We start from the raw sequence: 25,020 nt of genomic DNA, 5'->3' as shown, positions 1-25,020 counted from the left end.
CCGTTTCACGGTGCATGGCGCTCAATTAGTGTGTCACTTTCGTGACGAACACGTGCAATTTATTTTCCTATGTAGAGGTTTTTCACGGCAAGCGAAGGTCAAGTCTCGGACACAGTGTGCGATTGTATCGTAACTATTCATCGCCGTCGTCGTTGTCGTCATTGTCGTCGTAGCGTGTCCTTTGCTGGTGAACCGTTAACGGAACCGATTACAATATTATCTATCCTGATCCAGACGCGCGATTCGCATAGAAACGCTTATCAACCTGATTAACGATTAATTAACGTTCAACTTGATAACGGGCAACGTAATTCACGTGCGATGAGCGATTATGTGGCAGCTTGACAAACGACATTGTTGACTGGCAATTCATTACCGGCTGAACTCACCAGCGATTGGCAAGATCGGTCATCGAGGTTCCCCGGTCATCTCGGAAGGTCGTCGTAATTACGTTTCCTATAGTTCGGCTTTATTGGTCAAGCAATGTCAAACGATATTAATTCAGAGCGGTGTGCTTCCTAGAGAAAACAGTGTCAGGGTTGTCCAAAGACCTTCTCTGCATCGCGCATAACAATATTTCGTACGTTTCACGCTTCCTTGGTACTTCCCTTCGTCGGCTACCAAACGAATCCGAAACCGCGTGTCGCTCATCTGTTGGCGAAACGCGTACGCGCGACGGAGACATTAGCTTGTTCTTGTTCGTTTTTGAGAAGGAGTGACACGAGCCACGATCCTGTCTTTAGGACGAGGATCGATAAACTCTAACGCGGGCGGAATGAATTTTCTATGCGGCTATTGTATCTTTAGACGTAGGACGAGGCCGCACGAAACTGCAAGCAGATTGCATCGCTCGCGATGCTGGAATGAATTCTTTGAGCGTTGGTTCGGTGCCACGCGAACTGTCCCAACACGGGAAGGCGCTCGTTGCAAAGCCGCTCGATTAAGGTCACGCTTGATGAAATGTATTAAGCCAATATCTTTTGAAGAAACCAACGACAGCACGAGAACGGGTATTATCAGAAGATGGGAGGCCAAGCGCGCTGCAGAGTCTCGCACGCCAAAAATAACAACTGGGTCATTTTAGAATTTCAATTACAAACGCGAAACGATCGTAATCGAATCGGCGAACATTGTTCGAACGAAGGTTCGCGACGAAACAGCCTCCATCCTAACAATGAAACGAGTGTATTTGATTCGAGAACCCGAAACGTCGCGTCGACCAGAACGCACGTGCTCGTATGATATTTGCCCTCCGCCAAGCGTTATGCAACTCCTGCGAACAACAAACTCTCCGACTAAACGAAGAACGACGAACGCTCGTTGATGCGATTCGAGGGACATACGAACGCGTTAGACGTATCTGTCCTACGAGAGAGATGACTATTGTACGCACGAAGAAGCAACTATCCTTAGCATGGCGCCTCAATAACCCTCCGAACGTTATCAAACCAGCTATAACGTACTGTAGTTCGATCCATGAGCGTAACACGTAGTGTGTATTTTAAAGAATCGATTGATACGTTCGTTGTTGAATAAATCGATAAATCTTGCTAGCCTGTTCCTTCTCCTTTTATCTTTCTTTTATTTGAATCGAGAACGCAGACAAATTTCACGCGTCCTTAGGATAATCCCTACTGCGTGGCTGTCAAAGTATCGCTATTTCGTAATAATTAAATAACTTTGAAGTTGGTTCATTAACAACGACAAAGATTATGAACGTGATAACGGAGATTGATAAAAAATAATCCGATTGTACGATTACATTTATTTACATTTCTGACGCCAAGTAGTTGTCAAGTTATCAGGTGCGCTAAATACCAAACGTATTCGAAACCCGATAATAAAGAGGTTCGCTGGAAAACACGCATCCGCGTGATTGGATATATTTTGTTATTAAATATACACATCATATTGATGTTACGTCACGATTGCATCGGATGGATGATATATGAGAAGTAGCTAACGAAACAGAAACGAACACCACACCTCGTTTGAAATTCATAGACCGTAGTCTCGTTAGAAACCGCGTTTCCTCTATTGCAAGGATGTTCGTGCATTATACAGAAAGCCCTGACTGCACGCTACCGTCACAATCTTATCTGCCACGTATCGACATCTTATCGGGCCAAAGAACGTTTATTTAGACGATCGTGCATGGTAACGATTCACGATTAAATCGATCACTCTTGCGCGATTGTTTTTCTTCAGCGTGTGCATATTATTTTTCACTTACTGAGTAGATTTTTCGCTTACGCGATAGAAATACCAGTAACGAAAAACAAACAATCGGTTCAGTGGTTGACGTGTAGAAACATGTAATCGCGATTGCGTCGGCGACAAGAGTTCGAAAAGGCTATCTGCGGAAAATAGTCTTCGCAACATAAATTAACAAAAACAAATTTCATAGGTCTATACATATTATATACGATATTAATATAACATATTGAAGGAATTGAAAGAGGATCGTTTACGTTCCATAGGAAGCATGCAAACGCGATGAAATTATGTAAGAACGATTTTGCTTAAACTCGTATTTCAGATAAACACGAAACTCTCGTCCGTTTCACGGCAGAATAGAATAAACGTCGTTAATCTTTCAATGCAATCATAATGTGTGATTGTGCAATAGGGGATGAATCTTTTTGCGGTTATTATTTAAATGAAACTTAGGACAAATGTGAAACCGTTGTTGATGTTTGTGAAAGATGAACTAAGTGTTGCTGTTAATAGTTTACGGTAATATTGACTCATAAATAAAAGATAAAAGATACGATTATAAAAGACGATTATTTCTATCGTTTTTATTATCGAAATGGGAATTCCTGAGCTAGAAAATTAATGAAATAATCGTCGGGAAGGTATACGATGTTTATATAAAACGTCCAGGAAGACATAACAAACGTGCAATTTTCGAATATTCTCTACAATGCATCATCGTTGCATCTGGAAACTACGATGATTTCCTTCACCGTGGGTATTTTTTGTATTTTAATTGGAAAACGCGTATCCGCATTTGGTCCCGATAAACTGACAGATAAAAGAGATATTCTACAAAAGATCTATTGGCCTTCGATGCGAAAATATATTGTTCCGTTTTAATTACTTCATCTATCAGTGTTACGCTTGATGAAAACTCCTCGATAATATTTGTGCAAATATTTTTCTTGAATGACATATTTAATGATGTAAAAGCAAGAATGTTTAAACAACAAACGCAAAGTAGTTGCTTTTATTTTAAAATTTATCTCTTGGTCGTAGTTCGATACGTAAGCATCGTCCTCTATAATATAAGAATTATAAAATATTACTAGTATTTGTACAGTAATGAACGTTGACCGAACAAATATTGAACTTGGCGGTTATTTTCTTAGTGTTACCAACAGATTAATGCTAGAACTCAGAAATACAGTTTCTGTAAGAATCCTTATGTTTGTCAACCTGAGGAACCCAAAATCCGAAGGTAACCAAAACGTGAAACGACAGTGAACAATAAACATTGTATTCCACATTGTTTAACTATGGGAAAAACATCGAAAGATAAACGAGATATTTATTATCGACGAGCGAAAGAAGAAGGATGGAGAGCAAGGAGCGCTTTCAAATTGCTTCAAATAGATAACGAGTGTCATATTTTAGATGGTACGTACGAAAGTATACGAAAATAAATGATTCCAACACTGCACAAATAAAATACAATCTTTTCTTTATGGCTTAAAAAAAGGAGTTAACAAAGCTGTGGATCTGTGTGCTGCACCTGGTAGCTGGAGTCAGGTTTTATCGCGAAGATTAAAGTATGTTGCAATCGATTTGCTAAAATTCTAAGAAGAAATCAACTTTTGCAAGATACCTAAGTCTTGATTATATATTTTCATGAATAGCGAGAATTACAAAAAAGCTTTGGAAACAGGAAATGCAACGCCTCCAAAAATAGTTGCGGTTGATTTACAAGCGATGGCACCAATGGAAGGAGTGATTCAAATTCAAGGAGACATTACCAACATTAACACTGCAAAGCAAATTATTTCTCATTTTGACAATGAACAGGCTGATTTGGTAGTTTGCGATGGAGCACCAGATGGTAAATTTAAATTAAAGTATTATTTTCACTGATAAATTATAACGATACTTATAGAGTAATTATTAACAGTTACAGGTTTACACGATATGGACATTTATATCCAATCACAATTATTATTAGCAGCTCTAAACATTACTACTCATATACTAAGGCAAGGAGGCACGTTTGTAGCAAAAATATTTAGAGCTAAGGATGTGACGTTACTATATGCTCAGTTAAAGATATTTTTCCCCTATGTTTATTGCACAAAGCCCAGCAGTTCTCGCAATTCTAGCATTGAAGCATTTGTAGTCTGTAAAGATTATTCACCACCTGAGGGTTACGAACCTCATATGCTAAATCCTCTTTTAACGCATGAGCCGTGTGATTTTAATGAGCTTAGGGGAGTTAACAGAGTCATTGTTCCATTCGTTGTTTGTGGTGATCTTAGTCAACCCGATTCTGATACGTGTTATCCACTGGATGTAAGCTTTTCTTATTTATCACATCCACGTTGAATTATATTTTGTACTATCTATGTTCCTTTGTTTCAGTTTGAAGGGAAAGAATACACATATCATGAGCCGGTACAGACACCGATTGCACCACCATACCAAGAAGCATTGACTCTATTGGAGAACAGAGATACCGATTTTAGAAGATTCGATGTTAATGTAGTAGTAGATAATCTAAATTCCATGACTATTGAAGACTTTAAAAAGCAAGCGAAGCAGAAACATAAGGAGACAAATGAAAATAAGGTGACCAAGCTACAAGACACCAAAAACGATGATAACAACGAAGATACATTGGGTCTTGACCAATTAATGTCTGTCCAATTATCTGATGAATCTGATAATAAAGATAATACGACGTAAAAATTTGCGTGTTATTTTATATTTTTTAATTTGATAAATTACATTTTTAAACATGTTGTAACATTCTGTAAATATATCGTTGATTTCGTAGGAATTGTCTTTTCCCATATCCTTAATCCAAAAAAATATTTAAACGTGGTATTTTATTCATTAGTAAATTTTTATTCTCCCTTTAATCATTTTCTTCTATACCCGGCCAATTAATTATTCACTATGTTGCTTAAATGTCAAGTGCCAGAAAGAATTTTTTTTATACATGTATACTTTGTATTGTATTGACTATAATAAGGTAGTAAACACTACATCGTCTCAGTTTGCGTTGACCTCGTCTAACCATGGCTCCAGTTGAGGTATTTATTCAAAGATGTTTCAAGCTAAATGTGTACAATTACTATTTATCGGAAAACTTTTACATTGAGTAGACAAACCGTACTTGTTACGTATGCAAGAAATTATTCTGCTGCGCATCGTGCCGGGAACAACATGAGGAGAAAAAACACAAGAAACGGCAACCAAACTGTCCATTCTGTATGAACGAGAAATTTTCGTTCAAAACCCTCGAGGATAAGGTTCTTCTCTGTCACATAGCAATCACGCACTTGCCTCTGTATTGTTACTTGTGTGGTGAGATTTTCAAACAGATTAAAGATTTGGAATCGTTTGGTAATTATCATTGTACTTGATTTTATTTTTCATAAGGAAATTCATTATGCGAATATGGTTACTACACATTTCATTTTGCTGATAATTAAAATCTATCTTTTATATTGTTTTCTATAAATAAAGGCACTTGTAAATGGTGGAAGTCACAGCATCGATATTCATTGGTGTCCAAAGAACAAAGATCCGTACTGGGTACACCACCCTTGGCTTCAGAAGAAAAAGCATTGTGCGAACACAGTAGCAACTTCGGTTCATTGACCTCTCCTCCTGAACTTTATAGAAACACAAGTACGCCTATGGTTATCGGCCAAAAGACGAATTTAGATTTTAAAACACCGAGTGCTCCGAATTTCTCCTTGAAAACACCAAAAACTAATTCCGCGTTGAAAAGCAGTTTGAAATCCGACAATTCGAGTAATTACCTGAGTTGCCCGTCTGCCACTATTCACGAGGAAACCCCCTTCCGTTCTCTGTCATTGATTCAGGAAAATAAAGAACTTCCCCGAGGTAAATTAAAAAATCTAGGAATCATAAAGAACAAAGATAATAGTAACCCAAGTGGACGTTATATGGACAATAATTGCACGGAAGATATGGAATTAACGAATATCGAGGATGAAGGGTTACCAGATTCTCAAGGAGAGAAACGATCAGATTCTCTAAAGAAAGTTCGATTTTCGGATCAGTATGAGATTCCATCAGAAGCTAGCCAGATGATTGCTCTCAATGTAACGGAGAACGAAAATTACTATGAAGCGTGCGATACGTTGTTCGAGATGAAAGAGTCTCTGGAAAAATCGCAGATCAAGATTTACGAGGATAATGTGAAGAATATACAAAAAGAATATCGTAGTCCGGAAAAAGCGAATGTGAGAAACGATCAAGAGCCAACTGATTCCTCGCGAATAGTGATGATGGTAGTCATGGAAAGTAGTTCTAAGATGACGACATCTAATCTAATAGAATCTAGTTTAAAGAAATTGGAACGTATCGCTTCTAATACAAATCTTTCAACCAACAGCAGCAGTTCCCTTGGTTGCAGTAGCTCGATGACCTCTGTTGGTAGTTATTATACCGCTTCCAGTCATAATTGTTGCTCCTCGTCAAATGAATTAAGCAGTTGTGGTAGTAGAGATTCAAATACTTCGAGTAATAATACGGATGGCAGTAACTCTGGTGGAATTTTATCCGCGGTTGCCAACGCAGTGAAAAATGTCATGAGAAATTTGGGTATGTTGTATACTTTTCTTTTTTAAAAGTCGTATTTTTAAAGCAAATAAATTGAATTAATTTTTAGCAATCGGTTCTTACAAGCATGTCGAAAAAGAACAAGTTCTTTCAAGAGAAGGCGTTGCACCGACACCCCCCACTTCAGAGGCCTCAAGTTCCTTATCAAATTTCACATCTTCCTTTTTACAAAGATCAGGAAAACGACCAAGAGATGATATCGAAAACACACCTCCACCGCAAACGTCAACAGAATTCATTGTCCCTCAGAGTGAATTGTCCAGTCCCGTTGCGAAACGACATCGTGGATGGTATAAAATTAAAGGACGAGAACCGATCGCGAGAATGCGAAACAATCGACAACTTACATCTCAGAGAGGAGTATCATCGGAAACTCAGGTTTTCCATCAGGGATCGTTATCGGTTGGAAACACAGTTCTACCTCTTCCCGATAGAGCCCACCAATCTACGCAAACCGAGTGACAGTCGATAATAATTGGAATTCCAGCGATATCATTTTTTATAAGAAAAATATTTATTGAAATATATCTTTATGTTATTGTATTGATGTATATTCGTTTATTAAATTAATGCACTTAGTATGTCAATTAAAGTAATTGTAACATTTTATACGTACTGTATTTATTTATTAATATCGTGAAATTATTTTTCTATTTAGAAGTTTGAAGTATCGTAAGAATCGTAAAGCTTGCCTGCTTTTTAATAAATAAAGTGTCATGTAAGTGTCACTGGTGTGATTTGAATTCTTTAGTTCTTATGGCGCTGCTACAACTAGTGTCGTATCGATCGATTGATGTTTGAGGTTATGTTTCTTAGTGTTACGACGGCTGCTGTACGATAACATTATAATTTCCTTTCAAAGAAAAATTTTCTTGTTAATTTAATCGTGTGTTGTGTCTGGGTATGTTACACCTTTGTTTAAGACAGTATTACCGTTAAACTCTTACGTATAGATTTGCTTAAGTATTTTTCGTTTTGCTTTATCAAATATGTTCTTTCTACTCCTTTTAGTTTTAACAATGTCTTCGTGGAAGAAAGCAGCGAAAGCCACACAGAAGACTCATCGCGAGAGACATCAACCAGAGGCTCGCAAGCACTTGGGTCTTTTGGAGAAAAAGAAAGACTATATTGCTAGGGCTAGAAATTATCAAGAAAAACAACAGACTTTAAAACTTTTGCGTAAACGTGCCCTAGACAAAAATCCAGATGAATTTTATTTCCATATGATCAATTCCAAAATTACGGGAGGTGTCCATAAAGAAAGAAAGAAACATAAAAATCATACACCGGAACAAATACAGCTAATGGAGACCCAAGATATTAGATACATTGCTCACAAGAGAAACATAGAAGCAAAGAAAATAAACAGGCTTCAGAGTCAACTGCATATGATAGATGCTGCAAATGAAACCAAGAATAAACATATCTTTTTTGTAGATGATTCAAAGGAAGTCAAAAACTTTGATATTGCTAAGAAACTGGATACGCACCCAGCATTGATATCCAGACGCACAAACAGACCAAAATTAAGTAAATTAAAAGATATGAAATTACCAGATATAGATGATGCAAGCTTGAGAAAAATTGAAAGTGATAAACACAATGCTTACGAAGAATTACAAAAGAGGATAGAGAGAGAAAGACAATTGACTATTATACAACAAAAATTAGAAATGCAAAGAGCACTAAAAGATAAAAAAATTACTAAACCAAAACTAGTAAGCAGGGAAACAAAAGATGCTGCTCCCATCTACAAATGGAAATTTGAAAGAAAACGATAACTTCTATGATCTGTATTTAAGGTGCCTTTTTAATAAACAACAAAAAAATCTATTTTTTTTAAGTTTTTAATGAACTACATCTATAGTATAATTTATCATATCTTCATAAAATCTTTATATCTAAGCCAGTTATTAATGAAGTATTTGGAATAATCTACATTATAATCTATCGCCATATTTCTTATCATAATTAGTTAATCAATATCCACGACTGTTGTTGGTCCACTTCCTGGTACTGTTATTATTTCTACATCTGTTGATGTAGTTTCTTCGGTTTCCACCGCTCTCATTGTCGTCGTTTGAGTGCTCATTGCCGATGTCATTCCTGCGTTCATCATCGTCGACGTCGTTCCGTTACCTGGTATTGTAGGCAACTCCATTGATATGCTGACGCAGTCGTAATTTAATTGCCATAGTCGTTTCTTAGAGAAGATATCCAGTCGAAGGCAAGCAGTGATTGATCTTTGAGTCGAATATAAAAAGAAAATTTAATGAGAATTATATGAAATCTTTAAGTATTACATTCAAGTGTGTTTTACCTGGGAAATTTATTGAGTTCCAATATATTTACACATGCAGATGAAAAGTAACATCCTGGTATATTAGTACAGAACTTTAATGGTTTATAGTCTGTGATTGTTCTACTTCTTAATGTATCGGAATTCAACGCCATATCAATATTTAGTCCATTTCTTTGATAAGTAAGATTAACGCAAACTGCACGAGATAAAGAGATATTTGAAGAAATAGTTGAGACACTGATTCCAAAGTGATCGAAAGCCATCAATGAAATATGAAGACTCGAAAACGATCAATAAAAACATAATTAATTATACTAAAAACTTACGCTTTTTTTCAGCTTTAGTGTATAAAATAAAAACACTTTGACAGCAGGAGCAAGAATAAGATGTGTTACAGGTACAATATGTCTGAAACGTCTGAGTAGTTCTATAAGCCAAGAACCCTTTAGATACAGGTATTCCTAATAAACATTTTATTTAAAAAATGTGAAACTTAACTTTATAACAGAAACAGAGAATAAATAAAAAACTGACTTCCTTCCGTAGCACCACCCGTCCAATAAAAAATTAAACGTAACCAAAATGAAATCAGGACGCCGCATACTTTGGAATTCATGCTTAGTATCTTTCAATGGACTTTTTCACTGTGATACATTTACAGCACTACCTCTTTTACGTCTGTTACATGGATACGTTACATCTCTCACAGTTATACTAACCAGCATCGACGATCGACGTCCCACAAAACAATATTGTTTCGACTCGGTGGTTGCTACACAGGATGTAATTACCGAGGTATAATAAAAAAAAAGTAGGTTTCAAATACATCTATTTATTCGTCTCTTGATAATGTACATTACGATATTCAGCAGTTAATTCGATGTTTCGAACGACGTAAAGTTACTTTATAAAACGTGACCGAACTCGTTGACAATCTTCAGACGATTAGTTTACGAACAGATCGTTGCGTTACGCTCTTAAATATAAAAAGAAAATATAATAAATAATGATCGCTGCCATGCGATGGCAGTAGGAATGCGTAATTGTACTATTAAGTTCTTCGCGACTGTCACGAACAGAATCTTAGGTTTCCTCAGAAATCAAGTAAATCGTCGTCATCGTCGTCGTCGTCGTCGTTGTCGTCGTAATCATAATCGTCTTCATCCTCATCATCGTCATCACCTGGCAAGAATTCTATTTGACCTAATCCACCTCCGTCCTCTGGTTTTACCAGAGCCAAACCGTTTACACCGAATCTAATGCAATCTAATCCGACCTGGAATTATTTGCATTATTAGTAAAAACGTTGAAAAAGAGACGTCCCTTTATCCTCGGTCGTCAAATCCAGCTCACCTTAAATAACGTGAAATCTTGAAACTTCCCCTCCATATTTATACACGCGTGAATATTCCTTCCTTGGAAATAAATGTTATAAAATCGAACACACGCTTTAACGATTGGAATTCGTGGCACTGGCACACATATTGGCCGAGGATTCTTTCCTGAAACGTGAAATGGTCGTGAAATTAAAATTATCTTTTTAAAACAAGGGTGAAATTGGAATATCCGATATGTTGCGACTAAACATACCAGATATGGTTCTTGTATATAGAACTCTATTATTCATCGAAATCTTCGCGGTGAAGCTAAACTCATCCGGATCGTACGTCACATTCACGCATGCTTTCTGTTTCCAAGTGTCGAATAAAATTCTAGAGCAACAACCGCAGACACCTCCTCCGCATTGACAAGGACCTTGTTTCGTAGCGGTCACCTGAGTTGTGGTGTTCGACGTAGAATTCGTCACTTGTTTCAGCAATTGTTGTAATTTCTTCGTATTCCAATCTTCTTCATTCTTCTTGGAATCGCCGTTTTTCCTAAGAGTCAATATGTCATTGCCTACAGATGTTTCTAACGTTCTCTCCGAATCAGAAGCTCTCTTGTTGATCCGTTGCAAGGAGCTTTGAATGCAAAGAACAGCGAAGAAGAGTAGCAAACAGGCAGCCCTCATCTCGCGTCCTGAACGATGCCGGATTCAATGACTGCGGAAGAACATCTCTTGGTCAGATGGATAGTACTCCTTGTTGAACGTTCGACACTCGACTGGTCGGTTAACGGATATCTCATTCTGACCTCGTTTTACGGAGAAATTTAGGTTTACTTCGTACTGGTCGCACACATTTTATTTTCTATTGGATCGTCGTGGTAATCTGATTAAGGAAAAAAAGGCACGAACTATCGGCACACGAAAGATTGAGAGTGCATGCTATAAAAAACATCATAGCTGGCGTCAAGGTTCTTATAGGACATCATTTATTTATCGCATAGTTTTATTCGATATACTGGCTTGATACAAATAGCAAGAAACGATAACAGGTATGATCATGCCGATTCCATTCAACTTTATTATACGTTATACTGATAAGGTAACAATAAGTACTACAAATTAATCTTTAAATCAACGAATAAAATTGTTACAATTTTATAATAACTATATAATTTTACACCGATATTAATTCGTTTCTGGTATTCATATTTTTAATTGACCAATTTATGTCTCATGCTCGCAAGTTAACGTTGGAATGTAGTTGCCATAAATTCGTCGTACATTTTCGATTCCATTACCTACTGATTCTCTAACAGTGCGAAGCTCCCCACGGAGATTCCATGTTTGTTAATGTTAAAGCATGGGATATTTATGTGACTCTTAAAGATCATAGCGTATTTAAGTCTGATGTTCGAGCAAACCCGTAAACCATTGTTAGTAGCAGACACTTGTGTTTGTTCGCATACTTTTACTCCTTCGAACAGGTTACCACACATTTCAGGCAAGTTCGCTACAACAGTTGTGAAATATATCGTGAGAAATTACCGTTTGATATACAAAGAATAGAGGAATGAAAAACAGGAATAAAAATGCTTACCCTTCGCGGAATGCGAGAAGATCGTTTTTCCGTTTGCGGTTATCTCAACCTTAGGGTCGTTACCGTTGACAAGTTTTGCACATAATGATGCTTTCATATTTTTGATATGAACACCAACGCAACAGGCATAAGCGTTCGGTTCACTTTGACATAGAGAACGTTCATGTATCATTGCAAGAATGGAATCGCTCGTGTGTACGTCCAGTTCAGTTCCGGTGTACGGATCATAGTACGACACTAAGTCAGACTGGACTGTGAAAATATAATCGATTCGATATAAAATTATCCTATGAAGCGAACCAACTGCTTAAAATTACTATCCACTTCTGAATTAAATTCTTTCTAACTCTTTGATTTTCATAAAAATTATTTGTTACCTTCTTGAGAAGTTTCAATATCTTCATCGTGAGACGTAGCGCACCAGGCAGCCTGTACCAGGAGGAGTGTCACAAAGACGTTCAACAATTTGAACAACATGATTTTAATGAAGAAAGAAGAGAAGTAAGGTGTATCACGATTTCATAAAATATGACCGCTCTAAGTCGAATGCCATATTTATATACCGTTTTGTGCTCATCGATTAGATGAAATCAGTGCGTGATATTTACAAACGCACATATAAAAAGTAGTTGTTAATTATCGATTATCTCGATTGATAGATCATTTGGAGGACTTATAGATAATACATATATAAATATATGTCATGTTGTATATATACATATATATATATACATACTATACTTATATTATACCTTATAGTGCATATTATGCTATAAATATTTCTATATGTAGACATTATGATGTACAGATTATCTGACTTTTGTCTGTTATTGCAAACTACATCGTTAATTGATTGCTGAACAAAAAAATCATTTAGAGAAAAAAATTAAAATTAAAACATAACTACAGAAGTGATTGTCAACATAAGTAGATTCGTACGTTTTCGTAGAAAATAACGAGCTGCATCGATCACTGCAATCAAAATTATACAATTCTATTTTAAAAAAACGTATGTGACCTTTATATGACTTTTATATACAACCTACAAAAAGATTAACGATAAAAATGAAAGAAAGAAAACGACGAAATAAATGAAATCTTATCTGAGATACTTTTTCATACAGTAAGTAATTTGCGTAGATTATATTTACATATTAAAATCGGAGAATAAATGTTTATTTAGTACGTTTAATTACAGATCCAACATATTTATCAAACAAACACAGATGTACACTACTTTCCTAATCATTTACATTTTCTCAACGTAAAAAATCCATTAATAATCTTTGTACGTGAGCACTTTCAACAAGTTTTGAATTATTGTTATCTATTAGCAATTTTTCAAAATTATTAATTACTTAAGAAATAAAGTGGTTTATGATAACAAAAGAAATTATCAGATTTTCCACTTTTTAACATAGTTAGCAATGATAAGTCGAGTTAATAAAAAGACCTAACAATCATGAACGACAAACTTTGCTAAACATTCGACTGATCGATTTCGAAAACTATCGTTCCTCGATTGTTTCATTATTCTATACGTATACAAAACGGGACGAGCATGAATACAAGACTTAAAAATCTCGTTTCCTTGCTGTGACGATTGCTCCTCGAGTGCCTATTTCCTGCCAAAAGCGCAGTAAAAGTAATTTATACTTCGAATTATTTATTAATTACTTGCCGAATGGAAAGTTTATTTAGGGATAATGATTAAAATTGATGTGCAACTGATATACTATTTGTCAACGTAAATAAGTTTCTACTTTTTGTAGAAAACAACGAGCTGCTTCGATTGATGTATTCAAAATTACATAACTGCATTAGAAAAACGTATATGACCTGCATATAATTATGTGATAAAAGCAACAAAAAGCTGGAAATCATTCAAATCCCCCGTGAACAATTTTCATGCAAGAAGTACATACTGTTCGTATGTAAGCTGATGTAAGTTTATTTAATGCAGATATAAGTTAAATAAGGGTATACGTTTAATTACAGATTCAATAAATTAATTATATAACCGTACATAAATTACATTAATTACTGTCTTAAATAACATTAAATTATTTGCACAGATTTATATGGCGACTTTTTATAAAAGTTACATTTTAGTACGTATAACTCTATCATATCTATTATCATGATGTCTAAATAACATTAGCAGAAAAGCTTCTTACAAAAAGTATTATACATATGTTGTTATCTACTAGTAGTTAGTTAAATAATAGAATGATTCTTATCAAAGAACAGAAGCAGCTATCAGTCTCCATACTTCTTAACATAGTCAACGATATATTCTTCGAGTTAACAAAGAAGTCCAATCTTGAACGGTTACTAAAACTTTGGACTTAATCTTCGCCGATAATCGATTGATCTATTTGGAAAACTACCGTTTCACGGTTTCTTTTGATTATTCTATACGTGCATAGAACGGGACTAGTATGCATATAAGAATTAAAATCTCATCTCTTTGCTATGGCGACTGTCTCTCGAATGCCTGCTTCTTGCCAAAAGCCCGGTCAAGCCTAATTCGTAATCCGAGTCATCATCGTAAGCTTCGGAAGACTGGTGATGTTTCTTCACTTTGCCCATCTTCTTTCCATTCTCTTTTTCGTCATAAACCAACGCGCTGATCACTGCATCTTCTTCGTCGTCGTCGTCATCTAAATCTTCAATCTCGCCTCTCTCGTCTTCGTCCTCGTGATTCTCGTGTTCACTTCCGTCAACCTTCTCATCTTCGTCCTCCTCTGCTTCGCTATCCTTCTCGTTATCATCGTCGTCGTCGTTTAAAATCTCTTCATCCTCATCGTCGTCGTCGTCATCGTCGTCCAGACTATCTCCTAGAATATCGTCATCGTCGTCCTCTTCGCCCTTAATCGGTTTCCTCAAGGGTTTCTTCTTTTTACTCCTCTCATTTTCGATTTCGTTGATGCTGGAGCTCGCGATGCCAGGCTTCCCCGTATTCGTATCCGACGTTGTGAATTTCTCGGTCGGTGTTTTATCCGGCTTCGCATAGGACTCTATCTTATTGAAGACCTTTTTAACGATTTCTTCGGCTTCGCTACCCGTCGTATCGGTGGCTGCAGATTCGTCATTTATTTCGATACTGCTTTCTTCTCTCATCTTCGAGGATTCTTGATTATACCCGTTGTCTTCTTTGGAATTATTAGTGACAACGTTACTTCCGACGCTAGAATCTACTGGCAACGATATCAGCTTCCGTAGAATTGAAACTGTGAAGTAAAGAAGAGGCGGGCCGTGATTAGTTTTGATTCTTCTAAGAGTGCCGAATTTGAGAATAGTTCGACATCGTTTTCATCCTCGTCTTCTTCCGCGGAAGAATTTGGTACGAAGTTAGCCAATAGTGCATCATCCTCGGGATCATCGTCTTCTTCGTCATTGTTCTTGGGCAAAGAAATCACGTCACCGTCGTCTTCTTCCGGAACCTCGACTTCGATAACTGGAAATGGTTCTACTGGACATAGCTTTAGAGGGTCGGGGTCAAATCAATGATATCGCAACTGTGTATATCTTTTATTCGTTCTGCATTCATTCACAGAAAAATATTATCAATAAATAAATACTATTAATAAATACGTATCATTACCTAAAACAGCTTATTCGACCGTTCGCGGAGAGACGCGATCGCGTGGAAGCGCGGCAACGGGAGTCGTAAATTCCCGTTACGATTATATTAGGTTGTCCGAAAAGTTTCTTTCGTTTCGTAAGGTGATAATAGATGAACAACAATTTCTGTTTTGTACCATTTTGTGGTGGACGGTGAGACGTGTAGATATTTTAAAATGTAGAATACAAAGTTAATCGCAAGCGTTGTTCGCTTGATGATACTCGTTATAAGATTGCGCGATACTGCGGTACTGATACTAATCGTTATGCTGATTCGTTAGACTGATTCGATACTGATATTCATTCGCACTACTACTGACTCGTGGAGAACTTGGTCGTATATTTATACTGATCGAGGGGGGTAGCGAAAGGTTTGAACATGTCGCTGGTTGTAAGTTGCACGTATCAGCGAAATTGCTTTGTTTATTAAATTATGTGCGTCGTACACTGTTAATCCTCTGTAGCTAAGCAACTATATGAGGCATCTTCGTATCGAAACGTCCTAAGACGCATATGCCGCTACAATTTTGTTGAATTAGGTATGATCCATTTCGTTCTACTTCTATTATTATGTTCGTGCATAATTGAATAAACTAATATAAAACCAAAAACATTGTGCGTCTATCATTTCCTTATAAAACGAAAGAATCTTCTCGGACAACCTAATATAATCGACGTCACGTAGTGATCGATCCCCTATTTCATTTAGGATAACAGAGGTGGTTGAATTGATTATGACACTGAGAATAACAGGTTACGATATATAATTTACTCCAACAACTTGTAGACATAGACAGTTACGCTCAGTGCGTATAAATATAAGTTAAACAGATGACTGTTCTAAAGTTGAAAAACCAGTCAAGAGATGTAGACTAATCTGACAACTAGTGAAGAGATGTTGACTCATCTGAGGACGACAAACCAGTGAAGTTCAATGACAATGCTGTCGCAGAGGAAAAGTATTGCTGGGTGTTGGTCGCTCAACCACTGGTCGCTTGCGGATGGAAATGACCGTTGAACATGGGAAAAACTCAACCTTCCCATTTTTTACCTGATGGAGCAATAACAATAAAGAACGTCTCGACTTAAATATATTTTATAACGATTAAGGATTATCGCGGTTCGACTAATTATATTTGCACAACTAATAGCTGCCTCGACCGAGGGATGGATTCTGGGTTACGTAAAGAGTCACCTGACGTAACACAGCTTAACGCATAAACTAGCTTCGAGTTCTGCCGCTAATTCTAAATTCAGTCTAAGGCAGACTTTGATGAGACGTTTAGTGATTTTTGGATATTTGGAAATATTCGCGTTTTATTCGAAATATTGTCTCTGTACAAATAGTAAGAAAGGATAACAGGTATGACCATACAGACTTGGTTCAACTTTATTATACACTGTACATTATAATAATAAGGTAACAATAGATACTAGAAACTAATCTTTAAATTAACGAATAAAATTACCGCTACTTTCTAGTTAATAATAACTATGTCATTTTACACAGATATTAATTCGTTCCTAGTGATCGCAATTTTAATTGTCCGATTTGTGCCTCTTGCTCGGGAGTCAACATTAACATGTGATTGTCAGGAACTTCCAGATCCTGCTGTTCGAAATCTACTTCGTCGTATATTTCCGAGTTGGTTACTTGCTCTTCTGACTCTGTGACAGGCTGATTCAGTAACAGTGCGAGACTCGCCATAGAGATCCCGTCATCGCCAATTTGAACGCATGGAAATTGGAATCCCGAAAATGTAAGGAAGAGAAACTGAAGTCTGATGCTCATACAAGATCGCAAATGGTCATTAACATAATAAAAGTTGAATCGACCGCAAATATTTATATGGTTGAAAAGACTAACACATCTCGGGCGTGAATGCGCTACAATTAAAATATATCGTGAGAAAGCACAGTTCGATAAATATACAGAAAGAAAATAAAATAAAATTCTTACCTCTAAAGTAATGTGTTAATATTGTTTTTCCGTTTGCGGTTATGACGGCTTTACTGTATTCATTAATTGTAATTCTAATACACACTGGGCCATTAAAACCAAGGAAACGAATACCGACGCAACAGTTACAACTGCTCTCCTCACAGTGGCATAGCGAACGTTGATATATCTTTGTAGCGATCGAATTATTCTGTTTTGAATTGGTTATCTCTGCGTTTAGCTCAGTTCCGGTATTCGGGTCATAGTACGTCACCGAATTGGCTAAAACTATATAATCGAATCGGTATAAGATTTTCTCATGAAACGAGCCAAGTGCCTAAAATTACTATCTGTTTCCGAATGAAATTATTTTTAACTCTTTGATTGTCGTAAAAATTATAGGTTACCTTTTTGAAGAGCTTTAATGCTTTTATCGTGAGACGTGGAACTCCAGGCTGTCTGTACCAAGAGGAGTGTCACAAAAACGCTGAACAATTTGAACATGATTTTAGTAAAGAAAGAAGAGAAAGGTGTGTTGCCGATCGGTCAAACCCACAAAATGAGATCGATTGGAATGGAATACCGTGTTTATATACCGTTTCGGGCTCATCGACTATACGAAATTCACGCGTGACTTTTGTAGCTCTGTGTAGAGCGCTGTCGATCTCTACTGATAAAGCGTTTGACCCACTCACAGATATTGAAATATACACAAAGGTTATTTGATTATAATTTATACCTCGAATTATTTATTAATTACTTGCCGAATGGAAAGTTTATTTTGGGACAATGATTAAAATTGATGTGCAACTGATATACTATTTGTCGACGTAAATAAGTTTCTACTTTTTGTAGAAAACAACGAGCTGCTTCGATTGATGTATTCAAAGTTACATAACTGCATCAGAAAAACGTATGTGACCTGCATATAATTATGTGATAAAAGTAACAAAAAGCTGGAAATCATTCAAATCCCCCGTGAACAATCTTTTCATGCAAGAAGTACATACTCTTCGTATATAAGCTGATATAAGTTTATTTAATGCAGATATAAGTTAAATAAGGGTATACGTTTAATTACAGATTCAATAAATTAATTATATGACCGTACATAAATTACATTAATTACTGTCTTAAATAACATTAAATTATTTGCACAGATTTATATGGCGACTTTTTATAAAAGTTACATTTTAGTACGTATAACTCTATCATATCTATTATCATGATGTCTGAATAACATTAGCAGAAAAGCTTTTTACAAAAAGTATTATACATATGTTGTTATCTACTAGTAGTTAGTTAAATAATAGAATGATTCTTATCAAAGAACGGAAGAAGCTATCAGTCTCCATACTTGTTAACATAGTCAACGATATATTCTTCGAGTTAACAAAGAAGTCCAATCTTGAACGGTTAGTTTACTTTGGACTTAATCTTTGCCGATACTCGATTGATCTATTTGGAAAACTATCGTCTCACGGTTTCTTTTGATTATTCTATACGTGTATAGAACGTGTATAGAATATAGGACTTAGAATCTCATCTCTTTGCTCTGGCGACTGTCTCTCGAATGCCTGCTTCTTGCCAAAAGCCCGGTCAAGCCTAATTCGTAATCCGAGTCATCATCGTAAGCTTCGGAAGACTGATGATGCTTCTTTACTTTGCCCTTCTTCTTTCCATTCTCTTTTTCGTCATAAACCAACGCGCTGATCACTGCATCTTCTTCGTCGTCGTCGTCATCTAAATCTTCAATCTCGCCTTTCTCGTCCTCGTCCTCGTGATTCCCGTGTTCACTTCCGTCAACCTTCTCATCTTCGTCCTCCTCTGCCTCGCTATCCTTCTCGTTATCATCGTCGTCGTCGTTTAAAATCTCTTCATCCTCATCGTCGTCGTCGTCATCGTCGTCCAGACTATCTCCTAGAATATCGTCATCGTCGTCCTCTTCGCCCTTAATCGGTTTCCTCAAGGGTTTCTTCTTCTTGTTCGTTTCATTTTCGATTGCGTTGATACTGGAGCTCGTGATGCTTGGCTTTTTCGTACTCGTATCAACCGCTGTGAATTTCTTAATCGGTGTTTTATCCGGCTTCGTATAGGAAGCTACCTTATTCGAGACCTGTGTAACGATCTCTTCGGCTTCGCTACCCGTCGTATCGGTGGCTGCAGATTCGTCATTTATTTCGATATTGCCTTCTCCGCTTATGTTCGAGGATTCTTGATTATACTCGTTGTCTTCTTCGGAATCGTTAGTGGCAACGTTACTTGCGACGTTAGAATCTACTGATGACGATGTCGGCTTATTTAGAATTGGAATCGTGAAGTGGAGAAGAGGTGGAGGCGTGGTTACTTTTGGTTTCTTCGTTGAGGTCTCATCTTCGCCAGTTATAATATCTAATAGAGCTCCGAATCCAAGAACATCTTCGTCGTCGTCTTCTTCCTCGTCTTCTTCCGCGGAGGAATTTGGTACGGAGTTAGCCAACGGTGCATTATCCTCGGCATCATCGTCTTCATCGTCATCGTCCGAACCGAGGCCAAAGAAATCGTCATCGTCGTCTTCTTCCGTGACCTCAGCTTCGATTACCGGAAGTGGTTCTGCTGGGCGTAACTTTAGACCGTCAGGGCCAAATCTATGACATGACAATTGCGTAAACATTTTAATCTTTCTGTATGACTCGTAAAAATATTATCGATTAATAAATATTATTAAGAAATAAATGTCATTACCTAAAGCAGCTAACGCGTAAACTGGCCTCAAGTTCTGTCGCTGATTGTAATTCCAGTCCAAGGCAGGCTTTGAAGTGATTTTTAGCATCCCGTTTAATGGAATAAATTCTTCCACAGAATTTCGTAAACCCTCCAGGTAACGGGACGCATACGGGCTTTGGATTCTTTCCTAAAACCCCATAGCGTATAAAGCGTCATAACAAATCATTGTAGATCGTCATAGCAATCATAGAAATCGTTTAGGGAACGTGTTTCCTTATTCGTTTAATGTATGCCGCACTTTCTCCTCGAACGATCGCGACGCAAGTCGATCGAGCGATGTTTATACGTTATGAATACTTTATTTTTGACATAGCATTCGTTTCACAGCGAACAAACACACGGGAGATATCGACTTTTTAACACAGTTTTTCAATTTTTCTGCAAACATTTTTCGAACCGATAAAGCGCACTCGCCTTTTAAAAGCGCAGCGCGTACGCGTTAGTTGTGAAAGTCTCATTTCCTGAATTCCGGCAGGCTTCTCGCATCGTTTTGCTAAACGATTAACACACTTTTCAGGCAAATAACTTTTCTGGCTGTGCCGCGAGCTTTCAAATAGAGATAAATCCGTGACATTGTATGGCGCTTGTGACGTTATCTCCAGACTCTGAAATATATGAGCGACGCAAGTACTTACCATTTACGATTGTGCTTGTTAGGATGTTATCACCGAAGCTAAGTTGCACCGCCAAATTATCCCCTTGCAAGTATTGCAATGATGCACATCCTGAAATGGACGATATTCTTGTTCAAGTCTTTAACAAGTATACGGAATATCATCTAATTATGTACTATCGCGGATAATCGAGGCGTTTTAGTAACATTTTTTATGCACATTTCTAGCACACAGGCTTTTTCATGTACGTGAAAATATTTAGCTATGCAATCCCGTGTACAGAAAAATTCACCCTTATCTAGGTCGATTTCAGCAAGTTGCCAATCCAATATGTTATGCTGCGATTCATCCAATAAATTTTCTATTAAGCGTCGTACGAACATCGTACAGTACCGAGTGTGGCAAAATTTCCATTTTCGCGACATTGACAATATTAAAATTTTTTTTTTTTATTACATCAACAGTTCGTAACTTAAACAAAAATAAACATTGAGGTCTCTGTACAGACGCTTTTTTTATCGTCTCGATAATTAGAATCAGTCTTGGACACTGTGTACATGCTCGCGTTTAATTACATGCAACGATGTTTGACCGAATAGTCTATGAAGGATCTAATAACGCGGCATTTATTTCCTTTATTGCTATCCTTTCTAACGGCCGCGTTCTATTACGTTCAATTAAATTACACATGGCTTACCTGGTCCTTGTAATTGCACCAGCGGTATATGGAAGTCTCTGCAGCAATTGCATATGTTCTCATTGCAAGTGCAATATCTGTTGACGTTGTCGGTTGCCTGTTTCAACGATAACGTCGATATACCGACGTTACTCTGTTTAGAACCGCTCACATCCCTAATCGCTCTATCTTCTGCTTTCTCATCGCGCTCTATAGAATTGATAATTTCATCACGTATATACATGTACGTTTGCCTTTTTCAGGAACAGGGAGCGCGAGAAAATTGAAGCAAATAAATTTTCCGAATTTATTTTCCACCGTGAGTAATTTTACGTTTTAGAAAGGATATACCGTGTTACGTAGGAACATGTAATTTTCGAACAGAATTTTGAAGTTACGTTCATTAGACCTCTAAAAGAAGTGACTTCATCCTTCGAAATTATATCTCTTATTAACTTCAATCCTTCAATAAACGTTTCCTTTCTACAAGCAAGGAAGCCGACAGTCACGTGAAATTACCAGGCTATTACAAGAATTGACGTTAACAATGTGGAAACTCTTGAAAATCATTACCGATCACTCTGCCGTAAGCGGCGAACGCGATCAGAAGCACGATCAGTAACAACTCGACCACCATCGACAGCCGCATTTTCGCTCTTGTCCTGTAAATCAAAGTATGACGATGACACGAGTACATCCTACGAAGTTTCTAAATAAATCAACAAAGTCTAAAGATTCACGGACGCGAGTATTCATCGTTTGCATCGTACGCTCGCGAAGGTCGGCCATGCACTTGACATGCTCCGTATTTTCCTACCGCTGTCACTCGGCTTTGCTCAAAGGGAAGATCTTAAATCAAAACGTATTGATATTCAACGCGCTACGAACGGTACGCTATCTCTTACCCAGCGATTGTAGTAAATTTTAACGAGGACAATAGGTACACCGTTTCCTGTTGGCGATTTACAAAGCTTTGTTCCTTTGTTCCTTATCCTTTTCAAACGAAATAATTATTATTTATTAAACGTATGTATCAAGGTCTATCAACGAAATTCTCTTCGTTTCTGAAACCAAAGCGTACAGATATAGATCCAAAATAGAGGGAAGCTAACGGAACGTCGGCTGTCACGCAGAACTGCCGGATGTTAGAGATCCGTGAACAATGCGACCACGTGTTCACGCTCGTTAACGATAGCTCGGCAAAGGGTGAAACGCGCGGTTGATCCTCCGACGGGACCAATCATTTCGAGCAGCGAACTCGTAGGAGGAACGACTTTTTCCTCTTGTTTCGACTAATGGGCTCGTCACGGCGCGTGCTAACTTCTTGTCTGCGACCGGTTGACCTAAATCACGGTCACGGCCAAAGACGTCTCTTGTAAGAAGTTCACCGTTCGGATGGTACCTGAACAACGCTTCAGGAAGCACACGCGTCAGTCAGCTTTGTGCGGAACAATATGCGGTCACGTCACGAGAAACGGTGATCAGGTACGCGTAGGTATGTGTCCGATCCATCGATCCTTCCGGACTTAGTTACTATGATTAATAACGTGACAGAAAATTGAACTTCTTCGCTCGAGTTAAAAGTCTCGGGTATAATTGGAATAATGAGAAGCCTACGTTACATAGAATCAGAGATAAAGAATTAATTACAATCAGATTAGATTAGAACACGATTTCTATTAACGATGAAACTGAAAGCGTCACGGTGAAAAAGAAGAAGAGATCAACGAAACTAGAAAACCATTTCTCACTGACCTGTGCTACTGACAGAAGAATATATACCAGATGAAAATTTCGTATAGAAGTCAAGAGGATCGTTGGAAAAGGACGTCTCTCTTCGTCGCACCCTTCAGCTCTTTTTTCCGACTCTTCGTCTTGCGGAGGCCAATGTCTAACTGAAGATGCCGCCCAACTCCCCCCAAGGTTTCTTTAAAAGTCGGTCAAGCCACCACCACCTGTCTCGACCGAGGCTACGATTATTAAGCATTCTAATTCGCTCTGGGTAAATAAGACAACGATTCCCTACCAGCCAGGTTATAGTATACCGATCGTGTGCGATCGGGGAACCCCAATCGGTTCCTCAAATCGGATCCTCCTCGTTGCATCGTTGAAAATCAAAGCGGCTTTTCGCCTTGCCTTGAACCGATACCAGGGTCAAGTACGTTCGAGCCAAATGCTAGCGACCTTTCATCTTCGATGAAAGACTTACTCTCGAACGGTACCACGATGATTCATCTCATAACAAGGCGAGATCGCGAAATCAGAAAGGGGAAGTTCTTGTTTCTCATCCTCGAATGAATTCCAATTTGCGTCGTAATGTACATCGAATCGACGTGATGTAACGTTTATTAACCTACTCGTCCAAAGCAATAATGGCTTTTTATAACAGATAGAAGATAGTTCGTTCGAATTACCTTTTCCTCTTTTTCTCCTCTTTAAGAAATATACTGCACCGTAACGTTTTATGATTCTTTAGCGAAGTTTATCTCATTTTAATCGTCCTAAAAAAAAAAAAAAAAAGAAAAGAAAATTAGCATCTTGGGTCACTGTTCACGATAGTCAACGCGTTAAATTGTAATACAAATAGCAGTAACCGTTTATGTAGGTTTCATGTTTGGACGTATAATACAAACCTCGATCACGACGTCTGTAATAGACAGTCCCACTTCGCAAAAATTTCTATCGCCATAAAGTTACGTTGTCTCGAGGTAATCGCGGTGCATCCACAATGAGCATGCCGGAAATTCTTTATTCGTCCAACGTGCAACTCGCTCTTACCACGTTACAATTATCGGACCTTTTCACCGACCTTCAAACTGGTCGTTGGTCTCGTATCCAACTGATTAGCCTTACGAATCTCCTACCTTTATTCTTATTTATAGACTTTACCTACTTACCCAAGATTCACCCATTCAGCCAGAAGATTTATCCTGGCAAAGTCACGAACCATCAAGTTGGTCTCATGACATTTTTCAAGTATCATAAACGATGACAAACGTTCGCTGATAAAATCAACCGAGATGGCCAGTCCGAAGCGTGTTTTGATGGTCGAGATGGGGCCTTTCTCCGGTTAGTGGGTCGAAGAAAGTAGCGGTCAGGAGTGGTTTACCTTGGTTAATACTTGTTCGTCGGTATGAAGACTGCACAATGGAATTCAGGCTGTCAAACATTGAGGAAGGCTGGATAATTATTGTCAGGGATGCACACGTTCGACTCTGGTGTATTTTAAGATAATGGGGTCCATGGTCCTTTGGGCTTCTAAAAGGTGCGACGAGATGAACGACGCCGAGGATATGTGGGTCATCAAGGGAAACGAGTTTTTACGT

General features: G+C 37.7%; 9 protein-coding genes across 9 annotated transcripts; 3 read left to right on the top strand and 6 right to left on the bottom strand.

Annotated features, from left to right (window-relative positions):
• Positions 1-2,505: 2,505 nt before the first annotated feature.
• Positions 2,506-5,029, top strand: Trm7-32 (tRNA methyltransferase 7-32). Its single transcript, XM_072007224.1, has 5 exons — positions 2,506-3,639; positions 3,722-3,791; positions 3,879-4,078; positions 4,148-4,542; positions 4,612-5,029. Exons 1-5 carry the CDS (start codon positions 3,519-3,521, stop codon positions 4,933-4,935), a joined length of 1,110 nt encoding a protein of 369 aa, XP_071863325.1. The 5' UTR covers positions 2,506-3,518; the 3' UTR covers positions 4,936-5,029.
• A 104-nt stretch (positions 5,030-5,133) lies between these two features.
• Positions 5,134-7,455, top strand: LOC139989163 (uncharacterized). The gene is made up of 4 exons (XM_072007218.1): positions 5,134-5,285; positions 5,358-5,598; positions 5,722-6,828; positions 6,896-7,455. The coding sequence occupies exons 1-4, from the start codon at positions 5,271-5,273 to the stop codon at positions 7,306-7,308; spliced, it is 1,776 nt and encodes a 591-aa protein (XP_071863319.1). The 5' UTR covers positions 5,134-5,270; the 3' UTR covers positions 7,309-7,455.
• Positions 7,456-7,589: 134 nt separating this feature from the next.
• LOC139989167 (probable U3 small nucleolar RNA-associated protein 11) lies at positions 7,590-8,679 on the top strand. The gene is made up of 2 exons (XM_072007225.1): positions 7,590-7,747; positions 7,858-8,679. The coding sequence occupies exon 2, from the start codon at positions 7,866-7,868 to the stop codon at positions 8,625-8,627; it is 762 nt and encodes a 253-aa protein (XP_071863326.1). The 5' UTR covers positions 7,590-7,747; positions 7,858-7,865; the 3' UTR covers positions 8,628-8,679.
• A 9-nt stretch (positions 8,680-8,688) lies between these two features.
• On the bottom strand, positions 8,689-9,643 carry LOC139989170 (uncharacterized). Its single transcript, XM_072007228.1, has 3 exons — positions 9,475-9,643; positions 9,167-9,344; positions 8,689-9,089 (listed from the first exon to the last, which is right to left on the bottom strand). Exons 2-3 carry the CDS (start codon positions 9,298-9,300, stop codon positions 8,822-8,824), a joined length of 402 nt encoding a protein of 133 aa, XP_071863329.1. The 5' UTR covers positions 9,301-9,344; positions 9,475-9,643; the 3' UTR covers positions 8,689-8,821.
• Positions 9,644-9,964: 321 nt separating this feature from the next.
• On the bottom strand, positions 9,965-11,265 carry LOC139989168 (uncharacterized). The gene is made up of 3 exons (XM_072007226.1): positions 10,739-11,265; positions 10,502-10,650; positions 9,965-10,424 (listed from the first exon to the last, which is right to left on the bottom strand). Exons 1-3 carry the CDS (start codon positions 11,157-11,159, stop codon positions 10,242-10,244), a joined length of 753 nt encoding a protein of 250 aa, XP_071863327.1. The 5' UTR covers positions 11,160-11,265; the 3' UTR covers positions 9,965-10,241.
• A 270-nt stretch (positions 11,266-11,535) lies between these two features.
• On the bottom strand, positions 11,536-12,610 carry LOC139989169 (uncharacterized). Its single transcript, XM_072007227.1, has 3 exons — positions 12,450-12,610; positions 12,073-12,324; positions 11,536-11,985 (listed from the first exon to the last, which is right to left on the bottom strand). Exons 1-3 carry the CDS (start codon positions 12,547-12,549, stop codon positions 11,774-11,776), a joined length of 564 nt encoding a protein of 187 aa, XP_071863328.1. The 5' UTR covers positions 12,550-12,610; the 3' UTR covers positions 11,536-11,773.
• A 1,428-nt stretch (positions 12,611-14,038) lies between these two features.
• On the bottom strand, positions 14,039-15,210 carry LOC139989334 (uncharacterized). Its single transcript, XM_072007588.1, has one exon. The coding sequence runs from the start codon at positions 15,193-15,195 to the stop codon at positions 14,527-14,529; it is 669 nt and encodes a 222-aa protein (XP_071863689.1). The 5' UTR covers positions 15,196-15,210; the 3' UTR covers positions 14,039-14,526.
• A 1,416-nt stretch (positions 15,211-16,626) lies between these two features.
• Positions 16,627-18,274, bottom strand: LOC139989333 (uncharacterized). The gene is made up of 3 exons (XM_072007587.1): positions 18,046-18,274; positions 17,660-17,926; positions 16,627-17,586 (listed from the first exon to the last, which is right to left on the bottom strand). Exons 1-3 carry the CDS (start codon positions 18,140-18,142, stop codon positions 17,213-17,215), a joined length of 738 nt encoding a protein of 245 aa, XP_071863688.1. The 5' UTR covers positions 18,143-18,274; the 3' UTR covers positions 16,627-17,212.
• Positions 18,275-18,650: 376 nt separating this feature from the next.
• On the bottom strand, positions 18,651-24,105 carry LOC139989332 (uncharacterized). Its single transcript, XM_072007586.1, has 7 exons — positions 23,721-24,105; positions 23,450-23,649; positions 22,268-22,356; positions 21,716-21,904; positions 21,040-21,129; positions 20,363-20,531; positions 18,651-20,265 (listed from the first exon to the last, which is right to left on the bottom strand). The coding sequence occupies exons 3-7, from the start codon at positions 22,341-22,343 to the stop codon at positions 19,173-19,175; spliced, it is 1,617 nt and encodes a 538-aa protein (XP_071863687.1). The 5' UTR covers positions 22,344-22,356; positions 23,450-23,649; positions 23,721-24,105; the 3' UTR covers positions 18,651-19,172.
• Between the last annotated feature and the right edge of the window lie 915 nt (positions 24,106-25,020).

This window comes from Bombus fervidus, chromosome 7 (assembly GCF_041682495.2).
Source record: "Bombus fervidus isolate BK054 chromosome 7, iyBomFerv1, whole genome shotgun sequence".
Classification (NCBI taxonomy): domain Eukaryota; kingdom Metazoa; phylum Arthropoda; class Insecta; order Hymenoptera; family Apidae; genus Bombus; species Bombus fervidus.
Note: the sequence above shows the minus strand (reverse complement) of the source record. Positions and strands in the feature narration are given on the sequence as shown.

Bases quoted from the DNA above. Each gene is read 5' to 3' on its own strand.
- Trm7-32 (XM_072007224.1), top strand. From the start codon at position 3,519: ATGGGAAAAACATCGAAAGATAAACGAGATATTTATTATCGACGAGCG. The intron at 4,079-4,147 runs GTAAATTTAAAT...AATTATTAACAG, and splicing joins TTGCGATGGAGCACCAGATG to TTACAGGTTTACACGATATG. The intron at 4,543-4,611 runs GTAAGCTTTTCT...CCTTTGTTTCAG, and splicing joins ATACGTGTTATCCACTGGAT to TTTGAAGGGAAAGAATACAC.
- LOC139989163 (XM_072007218.1), top strand. The intron at 5,599-5,721 runs GTAATTATCATT...CTATAAATAAAG, and splicing joins TAAAGATTTGGAATCGTTTG to GCACTTGTAAATGGTGGAAG. The intron at 6,829-6,895 runs GTATGTTGTATA...ATTAATTTTTAG, and splicing joins AAATGTCATGAGAAATTTGG to CAATCGGTTCTTACAAGCAT.
- LOC139989167 (XM_072007225.1), top strand. From the start codon at position 7,866: ATGTCTTCGTGGAAGAAAGCAGCGAAAGCCACACAGAAGACTCATCGC.
- LOC139989170 (XM_072007228.1), bottom strand. From the start codon at position 9,300: ATGGCGTTGAATTCCGATACATTAAGAAGTAGAACAATCACAGACTAT. The intron at 9,090-9,166 runs GTAAAACACACT...TTCGACTCAAAG, and splicing joins GAACTCAATAAATTTCCCAG to ATCAATCACTGCTTGCCTTC.
- LOC139989168 (XM_072007226.1), bottom strand. From the start codon at position 11,159: ATGAGGGCTGCCTGTTTGCTACTCTTCTTCGCTGTTCTTTGCATTCAA. The intron at 10,651-10,738 runs GTATGTTTAGTC...TTCACGTTTCAG, and splicing joins ATATACAAGAACCATATCTG to GAAAGAATCCTCGGCCAATA. The intron at 10,425-10,501 runs GTGAGCTGGATT...AAATAATTCCAG, and splicing joins AAGATTTCACGTTATTTAAG to GTCGGATTAGATTGCATTAG.
- LOC139989169 (XM_072007227.1), bottom strand. From the start codon at position 12,549: ATGTTGTTCAAATTGTTGAACGTCTTTGTGACACTCCTCCTGGTACAG. The intron at 12,325-12,449 runs GTAACAAATAAT...ATATTTTCACAG, and splicing joins TATTGAAACTTCTCAAGAAG to TCCAGTCTGACTTAGTGTCG. The intron at 11,986-12,072 runs GTAAGCATTTTT...CAACTGTTGTAG, and splicing joins CTTCTCGCATTCCGCGAAGG to CGAACTTGCCTGAAATGTGT.
- LOC139989334 (XM_072007588.1), bottom strand. From the start codon at position 15,195: ATGAGAGAAGAAAGCAGTATCGAAATAAATGACGAATCTGCAGCCACC.
- LOC139989333 (XM_072007587.1), bottom strand. From the start codon at position 18,142: ATGTTCAAATTGTTCAGCGTTTTTGTGACACTCCTCTTGGTACAGACA. The intron at 17,927-18,045 runs GTAACCTATAAT...TCGATTATATAG, and splicing joins CATTAAAGCTCTTCAAAAAG to TTTTAGCCAATTCGGTGACG. The intron at 17,587-17,659 runs GTAAGAATTTTA...TTTTAATTGTAG, and splicing joins ATTAACACATTACTTTAGAG to CGCATTCACGCCCGAGATGT.
- LOC139989332 (XM_072007586.1), bottom strand. From the start codon at position 22,343: ATGCGGCTGTCGATGGTGGTCGAGTTGTTACTGATCGTGCTTCTGATC. The intron at 21,130-21,715 runs GTAAGCCATGTG...CGTCCATTTCAG, and splicing joins GGTGCAATTACAAGGACCAG to GATGTGCATCATTGCAATAC. The intron at 20,532-21,039 runs GTAAGTACTTGC...ATGGGGTTTTAG, and splicing joins AACAAGCACAATCGTAAATG to GAAAGAATCCAAAGCCCGTA.